This window comes from Austrofundulus limnaeus, unplaced genomic scaffold (assembly GCF_001266775.1).
Source record: "Austrofundulus limnaeus strain Quisiro unplaced genomic scaffold, Austrofundulus_limnaeus-1.0 Scaffold33, whole genome shotgun sequence".
Lineage (NCBI taxonomy): Eukaryota > Metazoa > Chordata > Actinopteri > Cyprinodontiformes > Rivulidae > Austrofundulus > Austrofundulus limnaeus.
In genome coordinates this window covers 2,450,496-2,465,736 of record NW_013952435.1, presented here as the reverse complement: position 1 = coordinate 2,465,736, position 15,241 = coordinate 2,450,496, and the positions used below count along the sequence as shown (strand labels likewise).

Below are 15,241 nucleotides of genomic sequence, written 5' to 3'. Positions count from 1 at the left end.
GGATGGAGGACAACAGAGCTGCTTCATGGAAGAAGAACCTCAGCTTAGCCTGTTAGCCTTCGCGCTAGCCCTCACACTATTGCCTTAAATGTATTAACTCAGCGCTAGCGCGACAAACAAGCTAAACTGAGGTCCTCCTTTCTTATTTTCAGTTACAGACTGAGTCATTTTTGTGTTCCCCTCTCTGTCATGAGGATGGAGGACCTCAGTGACGAGAGGAGAATGTGTAGCGCTGAGCTAATACATAAATGGTGATAGCGTCGGGTGTAATGCTAAAGCTAACAGGCTAAGCTGAGGTTCTTCTTCCATGAAGCAGCTCTGTTGTCCTCCATCCATATATTACAGTCTCAATCGTCAGATATTGTCCAAGATTAACCTTCAGGGTGGATATAGCTCGCTAGCAGCCTCACACCGAGGACCTATCCACGTCATCATTTACCCAGAATGCTTCGCGTGTAAATAAAATGGCCCTGTCCGTGTAATATATTTTTAAAATTTTGTTTTAATAATTATAAAAACTAAACAGCCTAAAGTATTTTTATAGTCTTTATTTTACAGTTAAAATTTATGTTTATTAAATAAAGTCTAATGTTACAACTAATCGGGGATCCCTTTTATTAAGGTCACTTACTAAGATGCATTTTCCACCAATAAAAAAAATTAAATCCATTTTATAGTTCAAGCAGTTTTTCTGTCATCACATGAATTAATGAGCCGGAACATGACAACACAAAAACTAGAAACTAAAATAAAATAAATACATAAACACACAACCTCGGTAAGTGTTGAGGAGCGGAGATGCTTTTGGCAGCCGAATGTCCTGCAGCGGATCCATGCGGGTCGTCGACACATGCTGAGTCACCTTTAACTGACCGTCCTGCGGGAGGCTGAGCATCTACGGCGGCAGATCGATGGAGGCAGCCATCAGGTCCTGTTCACATTTAGCTCATCTGTCTGAGGAACCAAAATAAGGACAACTCAGAGATGCTCACATCCTCAACTCCGTGCTCCAACATCACTTACCACAGCCCAGATGTTACGTTCCCAGTAAAGCTGTTGTTGTGTCAGCATTTATGAAACTGGTTGTTTTACAGCTTTCTCCATTTCCTTTTTTAAATTTAGCTAACCGTGTCGATAAATGACCAGGAAACACACTTTTGTTTGGTTTAACTACAGGCTTAGTGGTTAATGTGTTAGATTTTTAATCTTGTTAGCTGTAATTGTGAAGCCTTACCAAGTGCACTTTCAGATTATTTAACTCATCTTGAGAAGGTTCAGACCATAATCTAGTATTTTTTAATTTATTTTTAGATGGGCGCCACAGTGGCTCAGTTGGTAGAGCTGTTGCCTCTCAGCAAAAAGGTTGCTGGATTGAATCCCTGCCGGGGACCTTCCTGGGTAGAGTTTGCATGTTCTCTCCATGCATGCGTGGGTTTTCTTTGGGTACTCTGGCTTCCACCCACAGACCAAAACCATGACTGTTAGGCTAATTGGTAACTCTGAATTGTCCCTGTGTGAGTGAAAGGTTGTTTGTCTCATTTGTCTCCGCCCCCTCATACAGTGACTGCTGGATATGGGCATAAGTGCAGGGGCGGAGCCAGAAGGGTGGCCGGGGTGGCAAGTGCCCTAAATAATAGACAAGGGGGTGTGGACCTTGGATTTTTAGTTTTTTTTTTACCTGATACTACTGTACTATAACTAGTTTTAGTTGTGTATGTTTAAAAATAGCTGTAAAATTAGCATTAGAATTAGTGGTTAGCTTAATTTGGGATCAGCATTGATTAAGCAGAATGTGATCATTCTTACTCCACAACAAGTTTACTCTTAATAAGTCTTAAAATGACTGAATTATAGCCTTTAAAGTTAGCTGTGGTGGCCATATTGAATCGTTTATTATAAATTCAAATTTAGTAAAGATTGTTTTCGGATACTTTTACCACTAAATTCAGCTTTGTACATCTAAAAATGGCTTGAAAATGACAAAGATAATAAGTTCTGATTAACATTCAGCATTTTGTGTTTATTTATTTGATAATTTTTAGCTACGATCACACAAACTTTCAGCTCAATATTTCTTAAAAAGTCTCAACAAAAGCCATTTGAATCTAGCGGTGGAGGTCACCTTGAATTTTCAAATCCAGAGTGCTTTTCTATATTTGTAAATGCCCCCCACCAAAAAAATATAATAATAAATAAACACCATGGCCACCCCAGTGCCACTCCATGCAAAAAAATTTCTAGCTCCGCCCCTGCACCAGTGACCCTGAAAGGAAAAAGCAGGTTTAAATAATGAATGGATTTTTAGATGGTTAATTTTTGCAGTGTGTGTGTTCGTACAGTTTAAAGCAGGAAGTAGTGCAGCTAGAAGATGTAGCTGAAATTCAAAATAAGTAAAAAAATTAGTTAAAGTCAGTTAAATATCTGCTGAGTTACTAAACCGTTTTGTTTAGTGTTTGCTGAGCGTACATATCTTTTTAAAAACAAGTCAGCTTTTTCCTTTTGCGTTTACTAAAAACACAAAATATTCCTAAAAATGTGGGCTGGTTTCTGTTAAATCCATGTACATGGAATGGTGGTAAAACAGCGTTACATGTGCACCCGAGGCAGCCCCAGGGATTGGTGTCCCATTTGGATTAATCCCATAACACATATCTGATGAAACCGAGATGCTGTTGTTGCCAAACGGGACAGGTCAACAACTTTTGTCGTGTATTTTGTTCCTGATCCAGTGAAACAAAGGATCCCTTACATTTTTATTTATCCTTTGTCCTACTTTTTACCCACACAAAACAAATCCACCAACTCACGTTTCTGGGAAAAACACAGATAGTCATGCTCGACATGCAGCAGCTAAAAGTATGCATGACCCAGTGTGCATTCTTTAAGGAAACTACTGGAGCTGGTCCAAACAAATACCTGGTTCTGCACAACGGATCAGATTTAGAGGGCATTTGGTATTGGAAACCTGTGCTTCCATGGTACAGGAAGCTCCAACGTTTTATCCATATCAATGTACACAGTGAAAGTTCAACTTGTTTTTTGTAACAACAAGGATCTACATAATCTACACTTCTGCTTAAAAATACTTTTTACAATTAAAAAGGCATTAAAAAGTAATGCTTGTCCATTTATGCAAAGATCTCACAACATCTGTTAGCTCTCAGATTTTGTTGGGGATGACTCTCAGCTACCACTTCAAGAAAAGGGAGTTCAGTTTTTTAAAGATTGACAGAGTAACAGCTACTTTTGTGTTTTCTGTGGCGGCCATTTTGAATTGGGTTGATGCCAAAAAGTAATGCCATCAGCAGCATGAGACGATGAAGGTGGCAGCACAAAGGCTTAGTTGCCAAGCCCTGGTTTGGGCCTGGGTTCCTTCTGTATGAAGTTTGCATGTTCTTCTCATGTTTGCATGGGTTTTCTCCTGCAGTCCAAAACATGCATGTTTAGTTCTGCCTTTAGGCCCAGATTCCTTTGAAAAATAAACTTGTGATCTCAATAAAAATAAGTAAATCCAGTGGTTAGGTTTCAATAAAATTTGCCCACTAGTTTACTACATATCTTGCTAACAAACATTAACACAGAGATAAAAGCACAAAGTACATGTAATTCTGCCATTAAAACTGCTCTATTTTCAACGTTTCTGCTGTTGTATTAAAACTGTGTGCTTAGTCTGTTTACATTTGGTTCTGAAGTGACCCAACCCCAACCCCCATCATCCACCACCCATGAACTTTGGTTCTCATGAGGGTGAGTAGAGAAAGGAGCTGGCATTTTTTTTAAGACAGGGGCCCTTATTGAGGAAAAGAAAAAAAACTTGCTACACGTTACTTGAGGTTAACCAGACATTTTCACATTTTACTTTTGCTGCCAGATACCATCAGCACTGAAGCTCTACAGTTAGAGTATTTGACATACTCTGAAGTAGGTAACGATCAGAAGAAATGGTAGGTTTTACATTTCCTGGTTTGAGTTTGACAAGATTTGCTTATCTTGATGAAATTATATTATCATATGTAATTTAATATATATACACTATATATACTGACACCATATTACACTAAATACACTGTACTACACTTTACACACCATACACTTTACACACACCATACTACACTTTACACACCATACTACACTATACACACCATACTACACTTTACACACCGTACTACACTTTACACACACCATACTACACTTTACACACACCATACTACACTTTACACACACCATACTACACTTTACACACACCATACTACTTTACACACATCATACTACACTTTACACACCGTACTACACTTTACACACACCATACTACACTTTACACACACCATACTACACTTTACATACAACATACTACACTCTACACACACCATACTACACTTTACACACACCATACTACACTTTACATACCGTACTACACTTTACACACACCATACTACACTTTACACACACCATACTACACTTAACACACACCATACTACACTTTACACACATCATACTACACTTTACACACCGTACTACACTTTACACACACCATACACTTTACACACCGTACTACACTTTACACATCATACTACACTTTACACACACCATACTACACTTTACACACCGTACTATACTTTACACACACCATACTACACTTTACACACACCATACTACACTTTACACACCGTACTACACTTTACACACACCATACTACACTTTACACACCATACTACACTTTACACACACCATACTACACTTTACATAGGAAAAGTCACTTTGCACCAGGAAAAGGAAAATTTGGCTCTATGACTCTTATTAGTAACTCAGACTGTCACGTATCAGAAACATCTTGACCGTGCTAGATCCACATAAACTAAATCTCTGTTTGTCTCTCACATCTAACAGAGAGATGTGCAGTGATGTGGCTCCAGCCCATCATTCCTCTGTGGAACATAACCTGTCAGTCACCAGGGACGTCACAAGTGGGGGTGGCCAGGAGGGGCAATGCACCCCACCCAACCACTACAAAATTGGGGGCCCTACCAGTTTTAGCCTGTTAAGTTCCAAACTTTTGTTTTGCTCATTTAATTTAAGATTATTAGAACCTTATACAAACAAAACAGATTTTTAACAAGCTAAGAGTTAAAGGTCCATCCATCGTTATCTTGAACCCACTTCTTTCTTTTAGGGTCCCAGGGGTCACTGGCGCTCATATCCAGCAGTCACTGTGCAAGAGGCAGTGGGAGTTAAAAATATAAATATATATTTTACTTAAAATTAACAAAATTCAGTTTGGATTTGGATTAGCTTTACAAGTTTTTCACAATCAGTGATTACTTTAATCATGTTTCAGTAAAATATGTCCAGTAACTCATGATATTTGTTTGCTAACTGATGGATGGACACACCGGCAAAACCATTAACTTCATGCAAGGATGTGAATAGGATACTTTACTTCTTTTGAAACATTCAGCAATAAACAGTGGGGATACGCTGATGTGTTTTTGTTGGAATTTATTCTGTTTAACCACTTCAACAAGCTCAAATCACTTCTTTAAATCACTAATCCAGTCAGATTTACCCACCAAAGGCTTTTGTGTCAGAGTTTTTCTGGGCTTCAAGAAGTCAAATAAAGGTTGTTTGAAAAAATAAAATCAAAAAATCGTTTTATAAAAGGGTTTGAAGTTTGTTTTTTTTTTCTTTCTGTCCTCTGTTTGACGTCATGCCCGGCTGGGGGTTCGCTCTAAAATAGGTCTCATGGCTAAGTTAGGAAACTCCGAGCTTACTGCTGGAATGTTTAAAACAACAAACAGCGTGGCTGAATGTGATATTTTCTCTTCACATGTTCTGTTTCAGAGGAGCGCCAACCCCATTCTGCTCTTCTCTTAATATTTGTAAAAATAAATAAGTTAAGAAGATCTGCCTCAGTTTTTGCRTCGTTTTATTACTTACATGAAAAACGACAAAGAAGGTTTGAGGGGTTGTTTTTGTGTTTTGTTGGGCCCTGGCTTTTGTGAAAGTTTTATCTTCTTCCTGGTAATTTGAGACTATTTTAGTTTGGGTTATCAGAGTAAAAGATGGTTGATTAAAACTAAGTGTTTTATTTATTTTTTTCCTTCCACTTTAAAACAATGCTCTGCTTTGTGTCGCTCTATTAAATAAAATCAAAATCAAACACTTGGTAGTTTGTACTTGTTGGGTCCTTCAGAATTCTTATTAAATGCTTTTAGACGGTTTCGTATTTGTCCAAACCATTTAACAACCACACCACTGTTGTGAGGAGCAACATATGGTTTTGCTTCTTTGCAGCTTGCGGTGTCAGCTCTTTTGTTTCTGTCATTGTGGGAGTCTGCAGCAAAAGTACCCACCCAGTGTTCAAACAGCTGGGGCAGATGTACAGCTTTTTAAATTCTGACAACAGTCCTGACCTGCGCGTGTGGAGCCGGACTTGAAGTTGACCAATTTTCAGTTTTTTTGACGCGGCTCATAGACGGAACTTAAGCACTTCGATTCACCTCCTYTGTTCGTTCATTTCTGAAGACAAACAAACACAACTGCTGCACATCTACTRTCCTACTTAATTTAAAGGGATCCCCAATTAGTTGTAACATTAGACTTTATTTGATAAACATATATTTTAACTGTAAAATAAAGACTGTAAAAATACTGTAGGCTGTTTAGTTTTTATAATTTTTAAACTAAAAGTTTTAAAATATATTACACGGACGGGGCCATTTTATTCACACCCAAAGCATTCTGGGTAAATGATGACAGGGATAGGTCCTCGGTGCGAGGCTGCTAGCGAGCTATATCCACCCTGAAGGTTAATCTTGGACAATATCTGATGATCGACTCTTTTAAATGAAACCAGAGAGCGTTGACAGAGAGGAGAAGGTAGAAATGACTCAGCCTGGAACTGAAAATATGGATGGAGGACAACAGAGCTGCTTCATGGAAGAAGAACCTCAGCTTAGCCTGTTAGCTTTAGTGTTAGCCCCGACACTATCACTATTATTAGTATTAGCTCAGCGCTACACATTCTCCTCTCGTCACTGAGGTCCTCCATCCACATGACAGAGAGGGGAATGCAAAAATGACTCAGCTGCAACTGAAAATATGGATGGAGGACCTCAGTTTAGCTTGTTTGTCGCACTAGCGCCGAGCTAATACATATAAGGCAATATAGCGTTGGTGCTAGYGCAAAGGCTAACAGGCTAAGCTGAGGTTCTTCTTCCATGAAGCAGCTCTGTTGTCCTCCATCCATATTTTCAGTTCCAGGCTGAGTCATTTCTACCTTCTCCTCTCTGTCAACGCTCTCTGGTTTCATTTAAAAGAGTCGATCGTCAGATATTGTCCAAGATTAACCTTCAGGGTGGATATAGCTCGCTCACACCGATGCTTTATTTACATGCTTTGCATATAAATAAAATGGCTCCGTCCGTGTTAAAATATATTTTAAAAAATTTACAAAACTAAACAGCCTACAGTACTTTTACAGTCTTTATTTTACAATTAAATATATATGTTTATCAAATAAAGTCTAATGTTACAGCTAATCGGGGCTCCCTTAAGGATTTATCAGTGCTGGGGTTAACACAGTGATAATCACAYAATGTTATCAGTGCTGGAGTACAATAATAATCACATAATCATTAAAAGATTGCTGAGTTTCCTACAGAACAGTTTGATGTAAAAAGGATGTGGTGGAGCAAAAGGTTTGCTTGCAACCTGATCTTGAAGCAGARTCTCACTTTGATTGATCGTTAACATTGTGGTTTTTCTCTTTACAGATGACACATCAGCTAAAGACGTCAGCAGGGTAAGCTTCATTTGTTTTATTTCAATAAGTACTTAATAGATTTACAAAACTAAATGTTGCYAAGTCTTTAAATGCATAAAATTATTAGGAATATTTAGTGTAATTTCAAAGGGAACATTTCCCTCCTCCTCGCCACACATATGTTCACACCTTTTACTGTCACGTCAGGAGGGGAGGCAGGTTGTCAGCGCTTACAGCGGCGCCGTGCAGCTTTAGTGGAAATGGACTCGCGCACACACAGACACACAGGAAAATAAATGAGGTTCCCTCAACCCCTCAGTGCGTCATCCATACGTCTGTGCAAACAGGATGTGGGAGGGCAGAAAGCGTCCCGTTGGGGAAGCTTTCTAGTGCACCTCTCCCTGCTGTCCTGTCCTCACCCTCTCTGTTGGCGCAGAAATAGACATCTCTTCGGCCTTGTAAGAGAGAGAAAAGGCAAAAGTTTTAAGTGGTCGCACTGTAAGGGCAGAGGCTCGGCAGCACCCGAGCTCCCTGAGCTTAAATGCAAATGGGAGGGGACAGGATGACTTTGTGCGAGGCTACAGAGATGTCTCTGTGTCTTTTGTCCAGCAGTACCAGGACACGAACATGCAGGGCGTGGTGTACGAACTAAACAGCTCCATGGAGCAGAGGCTGGACACTGGAGGAGACAACAAACTGCTGCTCTATGAGTTGTCCAACATCATCAAAACAGGTAAAAAAAAAAAAACAGAGAAAAGAAGAGGATTATACACCCATGTTTCAGTCAAATCACAGTAACCCAGCCTTAAAGACGTGTGGATATTTTTAGAGACAAAAATACATCAGCTTGTTTATGACAAATGCATGGATAAACATTTCTGAGAGTTTGGGGTCAAATTCTTTCAGTACCCGCAAAGCAACTTAGAAAAGGAGGAAGCTTTCCTGTCCTAAAAATATAAAAACACAAGTAAGATTGTTTGCACTTTTTTTAAACACAAGCCTTCATCCAAGAGTGTCAAATTAATTTCTGAGGGCCACATGAGCATTATGGTGGCCCTCAAAGGGCCACTTGTAATTAACTTTAACGTTTCGTGTTTAAATTCAACTAAACATAAAACATGTTCCTCGCCTCAATACAGCTGAGCACCGCTAACAAATAACTGAGCTCTACCTGGTATTTCCTGCRTAGAAACTGCTTTTACACGTCTTCTTATAAACACTGAAAAGTACTACGCATACGACTGGCTTAATGTGAAAAAAATATTACAGAAATACTATTAAAAGTAAAAGTAAAAGAGTTTTACTCACTGTTGAGTTGTAATAAGCAGCTGCCATCTTGAATTCTGAACTCTCCCACTTTCCGACAGGGAATTCCCACTGGAGGGGTGTTCCAGTTTAAATTTACGACTTATAAGTGGGAAATTCCCACTCCCCAGTCCAAGTGAGTCGCASCAAAAGTAGCCGATAAAATTTTACGCAGTGAATTTTACCGGCTGCCRGCTACTTTTGAACCTTGTGCAGCGCCACCTAGTGGTGGCAGAATAATCAAGACATGCCGTTCGTGGGCAATGCTGGCATTAAAGCAGCTTATTTGAAGACACTCTCGCGGGCCACATAAAATGCAGTGATGGGCCACATTTGGCCCACAGGCCTTGAGTTTGRMACATGTGCCTTAATTAAAAAGAAGYAAAACTACTGAATGATGGCAGCTCCTCTTTCAGCTTACAGCAGCCAACCACTATCAATCCAGATATCTTAATAATAAACATTTAAAAGCACTCAAACCGCCTTTAAAAACATTTATTTAGAGACTTAATTGTTTATTTGTGGTTTTATCCAATTAATAATWAAGTACAGTTTTTAAACTAGATGAAAACTAAAGCTCTGGTATGAAAGGTTTCAGTAATTTATTCTGTTTTACCAGTTCACCCAAACCCCACTACTCATTAACTCCTTGATTATTTGTGCTCTCTCGGTTGTCTCTATATGATAACATGACCTATATATGAGGGAGAAATGGGACTGGAAAAAGAAGGACTGGGAACGGGATGAACTGGAAGGCAGCCAAAGCCTYGGTCAGAGTACACACGTTGTTATGTGGGACTAAAAGAATATTACATTATTCTGTCGTCTTGATCCGTTTTTAGACAAATCTGAGTTTAATTATTGGGGTCGTCTGTGTGAGACTGACAGCTGATGTTAATTGTTCTTGTGCCCACATGACCTCTGTCTCTTCTTTCTCAACAGCAACAAAAGCTGATAGTTTTGCACTTTACTTCTTGGGAGAATGCAACAATGTGAGTACGAGGGGGGTTGATTGGATATTTGGGAGGCATCTTCTGTTTTGAATAGTTGTTATTCTCTTCTCTTCTCAACAGAGTTTATGTTTATTCACTCCAACGGGGCCCAAAGATGGCCATCCAAACCTCGTCCCCTCCGGCCCCATCGCATATGGGACGACCATTGCCGCTTATGTTGCCAAGACTCGCAAAACAGTGCTGGTGGAGGACATCATGGGGGTACGGCCGCCACCCTGAAACCACAACAAAGCCTGTCGTTAAAATCCTAGGTGGTTAAATCGAAGCCAACCGGACTTCTCTTGTTTCTTAAAGATGTTTTAATTCCCACCTAAAAGGCGTCTTCAGTTCTTGTTAAAAAGTTAGAAGTTCGAAACGTCTTCCCCAAACAAGAGAAATCCAGTTGCCTTTTCATAATGTACACCACATGCCAAACTGAAGGCCCGCGGGCTAAATCTGGCCCTCGTTAACATTTTATTTGGCCCCAAATATAATCCTTTAGTTGTTTGTATTTAGTGCATTCTTCTCATAACAGCTGGACAACTTTCAAGCCAAGAAAATTTAAGTTAGAATTTGTCAGAAACCTTTGATTTTGGTGCAAAAAGAGCATCTTTATGTGTATTCTTTTCTTATTTTAAAGTAAAATCATTGGATTTTTAGTGAGGGTTGTCTTTTCTTAAATGATTTGCTGGATTGTGATGGAACATTTCTCTAAGGAATTATAAATTAAAAGTTTGTTGGTAGAGAGTAAGGCAGAAGAAATGAACACTAAAGGTGTTTCTTTATAAATTTAAGCTTTTTTATCAGGTTCTGTATGTTTTAAACGTTATATAAAACATAATTTGGGAACGGCAATGTGTATTTCTATAAGAATAATTTGTTATATAACATTTATTCAATAAATACTGAAAGAAATTGGCCCTTTTGGATTTTGACCACTTTGATCAGTTGATATTGTTGTAATATCCGATTCTAGATCCTTTTTAATAGAAATTTTATGTCTATGTTTTATTTTGGTGTGACACTTCAGAGGATTTGGCTGTTTATTTAGAGAAAAGATGATTGCAGATCAGGAGCTACGTGATAGAACTGATCAGTATAGATCTGAAGTTTAACAAACAAGTCAAACAAAAGCTTGAACATCAGATKCCTACATGCCAGTGCCGTGTCCCAGGCTTGAGTGAAATAAAAWCCTAAACAGGTGTTTGTGTTTGCAGGACGAGCGGTTTCCCGACGGCACAGGGCAGGACTCAGGGATCCATGTTCACTCTGTCCTGTGCCTCCCCATCGTCACTGCCATCGGAGACCTCATCGCCATCTTGGAGCTGCATCGGCACTGGGGCAAAGAACCCTTCAACCTCAGTCATCAAGAGGTCAGTCTGACCCAAACACCAGGAACTTACAGAGCTTTATAGTTCCCGTCTAAAAGCAGGTTTACTCACTAAAACAGGAATTGAATCCTTAAGGATCCTTTGACTTGGTTTGGTTTTTTTGTTTTCCAGGATATATTTTCCTGTATTTAAAGCTGAACAGATGGTGAACTGTGCCTTTTGTTTTGGCTGAACACAGCTGCAAAATATTAAAGCTGCAAGCAAAAATCAGTTCAACAAAACATTTTAGTTTTGAATAAATCCTTTTAGGTGAATTTGGTATGAGAGTTAACTCTGCGGTCACACGAAAACACTTGTTTTTCGTGCAAAACAAAGTTTGCAAACCATAAAAATGATGATTTTCTTCTTTTCTTTTTTGTAACCACAAAGACAAAGACTCATTATTGTATACATTTTTGCAGTTCTTTAACACTAAATTTTCCCGTTTTTGCAGGTTGCAACAGCAAACTTAGCGTGGGCATCTGTTGCCATTCATCAAGTACAGGTAGGCAAACACCCTTAAAGTCCTGGTCTGAGTTTGAAGTGGTCCCATTTTTTTTTGGACAGGTCCGATGTACTGTAACGTTCCACCGGAGACAAAGTGTACTCTACCAGTTGCATTTATTATGTTCTTGGGTAGCTTTGTTTGTTCTGGTTCTGCACTGGGGAAATCCACTGTGTACAGGACTTGGGTTGTCGCCGCACCCAGTCCAATCAACTTCAACCATAGGTTCAACAAACAGCTCCCCGGGGACGTCATTATGCATTACGAAATGATAGCAGAAAGCCCCGGAGAAGCCGTGTCCCACTGCAGCTCTGTCCGCAGTGGACCTCTGAGCCACAGTTGGCGGTGAGGCGGTTAGTTACTAACTGATAACCCTGTGTGTTGTTACAGAAACACAAGCAGAGTCTGTAGACGTGTTTGTAGACAGTGAGCTGTTTTGGCTGCTGAAGGTGTTACACGAGGCTTTTTCTGTGTTCCTGATTATGACCTTTTCTTTCTGCTAGACGTGCAGAGGCCTTGCCAAACAGACTGAGCTCAATGACTTCCTACTAGACGTGTCAAAGTAAGAGATGCTCTTCAAACTGTTTCTGTAGCTCTGAATGAACCCGCTGTAAGAATATTCAAACCAAGTCGCGCTCTAATGTCAGGCTGTCTGGCATCTTTTATTGTTAAGCTTTGAAAAGCCACCAAAAAAAAGTGCAACATTTGACATTTTCTGCAGTTTCATGCCTTGAATGTGACGTCATTGAGGTTTCCTTTTTGTCAAACATCTAAAGTGACTTTTTCTTCTTTTTGCGCAGAACATACTTTGATAATATTGTGGCAATAGATTCTCTACTTGAACATATTATGGTAAGTACAATTTCTCTATGTTAATTGATACTACGGACACCCTGCTGACAAGTTCTGGACATTGCAAATTAAATAAAAACTGCTAATCGTCATAATTTATTATCCACCTGATCTTATGACCTCGCATCATTTCTGAGTCCTGCTCTAAAATGTTCTGTGTTTTTCTGCTTTTACCAGATATATGCAAAAAACCTGGTGAATGCAGACAGGTGTGCACTCTTCCAGGTAGATCACAGCAACAAAGAACTGTACTCTGACCTGTTCGACATCGGGGAGGAGAAGGAAGGCAAACCTGTCTTTAGGAAAACGAAAGAAATAAGGTGCATAAAAGTCAACATCCACCAGCCATTATTTACAATCACAAGAGACATTTCTGCTCCTCAGCTCAGTACGAAAATATGTTCAGAGCCACAAAACGTGTTACAGCTGTGATTATCAACTGGTGGCCCRTGGGCCACTTTCAGTTCATTGAATGGGGGCCTTTCTGGCCAGTGTGGGTGACATCATAAAACTAGAAATGCATGGCTCATTTTGATTTCTTACCATTATTACACTTTAGATAAAAAAGAATATTCGTGTAAATGAGGAAAATACTTTAAATAGTTCATACCAAATTTTATAAAAACTACAACTGAACTAAGCACATTTTTTTCGAATTCTTATTATTATCAAGTCTATTCGTAAAAGTCTTTAAAGGTAACCCTGATGGATTTGAGAAAAAGATCACACTTTAAAGGGCTCGACACACGGGAGGCGATGTCGCTCGCTCTCCATTCATTTCCTATGGAGCCTGTGCGGTGAGGTGACAATCACTTGCCCTCCTCCAGCTAAGCGACCGGTGAAAATAGTGCATGTGAAATTTCGCGCTCGTACACGTGCACACGCGAGCTTGCGACGCGACATATGAAAGTTGAAAAATGTTCAACTTTTGTCGCTGTCGCTTAGCGTACAACCAATCAGCGAGGGTTTCATTGACTGACCAATGAGAGGAGAGTATGCTACACGCTGCASTTAGCTAACACTTTCACCAAGTGATTACTAAAAAAAGGCAGCTTTGTGGGAATTTATTGGCACCAGGGTGAYGTTTATGGTAAGTTTTTCCTCATAAAACTGTATCTTGATGTGTGTTTGTTTTTCAATATCATTAGCATCGTAAGATTTGTTTAGTTTACACGTCCGTAATGCACACCCGCCTTCAGAGTCAAGAACCAATCAAATTTTGTGTAGACAAGCGACCTGAGAGCGCGATTCGCAACGCTGCGATAGCTATCACGTCCCGTGTGTCGGGTTTCACCCTGGCTGCGATKACAGCCGACAATCGCTGTAGTTTGTCGCYCCCCGTGTGTCGAGCCCTTAAGTCTGAAATTTGGATAATTGAAATGGCTAACATGCTACTAGCATGAGCTAACAAACACATTTCGCTCTTTGTTTTAGTAGCATTGGTCACATATTTGCAAACAAATTGACAGGAAATTGACAGCCAGCTAAAGCTAGCCTTTGCATTTATGAGTATAAAAACATAAAATTTAATCGCATGTTACCTTGAAAAATATGCTGCAGAGGGACCTCATAGCTGCAGGATGCGGACCCTGATCTACTGTAAATAAATTTATGTTTCATTGTTCTCTGCAGGTTTTCTATAGACAAAGGAATAGCTGGTCAAGTAGCTCGGACAGGTGAAGTCTTAAATATCCCAGATGCCTATGCAGATCCACGGTTTAACCGGTAAACACAAAGATTGATCCATTTCCAGGGCTTTCGGCGTTACACGCTGCCGACACACTAACATTTGTGCTCTTTCGCAGAGAGGTAGACCTCAAAACTGGCTACACCACGCGGAACATCCTGTGCATGCCCATTGTGAGCAGGGGGACCGTTATAGGTGTGGTGCAGATGGTGAACAAGTTAAGCGGAAGTGCCTTCACTAAAACAGATGAGAACAACTTTAAGATGTTTGCTGTCTTTTGTGCTCTGGCCTTACACTGTGCAAATGTGAGTACCTCCAGAGAGCTTTGACTGATACTCTAACAGAAAATGTTATGAATGTTTTACTTTGCTTTCTTTAAAGGACTGCATGTTGCCCGTTGATTTTCATGCTAGACGTTTAAGTTAAAATTATGTAACACTGAGCGGTTAAAGGGTTAAAGCTGAAAAATCATTTATCCTGTCAGATAAACTTTATTGTAATGTCTTATAATTACTCTCACCTGACAGGGTTTAGCTGCAGACTGATTTGCGTAGGGTTCCCACGGGTCCTTGAAATCCTTGAAAGTTTTTGAATTTAAAAAACGATTTCAAGGTCCTGGGAAGTTTGCGAAAACAGCCAAAAATTTCACTTGTCCTCGAAAGTCCTTGAATGTTTTTTGGGGATTTGAGGCTCTCTATTCACACGACTGATTTTCATCATCTGTAAAAAATAAATAAGTAAGTAAGTAAAGTTTTATTTATATAGTGC

General features: G+C 39.7%; 1 protein-coding gene across 2 annotated transcripts in view; it reads left to right on the top strand.

Moving 5' to 3' along the window:
- pde10a (phosphodiesterase 10A) overlaps positions 1 to 15,241 on the top strand; it is a gene marked incomplete in the record, with an annotated part of 75,144 nt that overhangs the window by 50,856 nt on the left and 9,047 nt on the right. Inside the window, 11 exon segments of one of the 2 annotated variants that reach the window (XM_014006011.1) lie at positions 7,773 to 7,801; positions 8,375 to 8,495; positions 10,010 to 10,059; positions 10,141 to 10,281; positions 11,277 to 11,432; positions 11,884 to 11,934; positions 12,438 to 12,496; positions 12,735 to 12,786; positions 12,964 to 13,106; positions 14,419 to 14,511; positions 14,592 to 14,778. In XM_014006011.1, the coding sequence (XP_013861465.1) occupies positions 7,773 to 7,801; positions 8,375 to 8,495; positions 10,010 to 10,059; positions 10,141 to 10,281; positions 11,277 to 11,432; positions 11,884 to 11,934; positions 12,438 to 12,496; positions 12,735 to 12,786; positions 12,964 to 13,106; positions 14,419 to 14,511; positions 14,592 to 14,778 (1,082 nt within the window). 2 annotated transcript variants of the gene reach the window in all.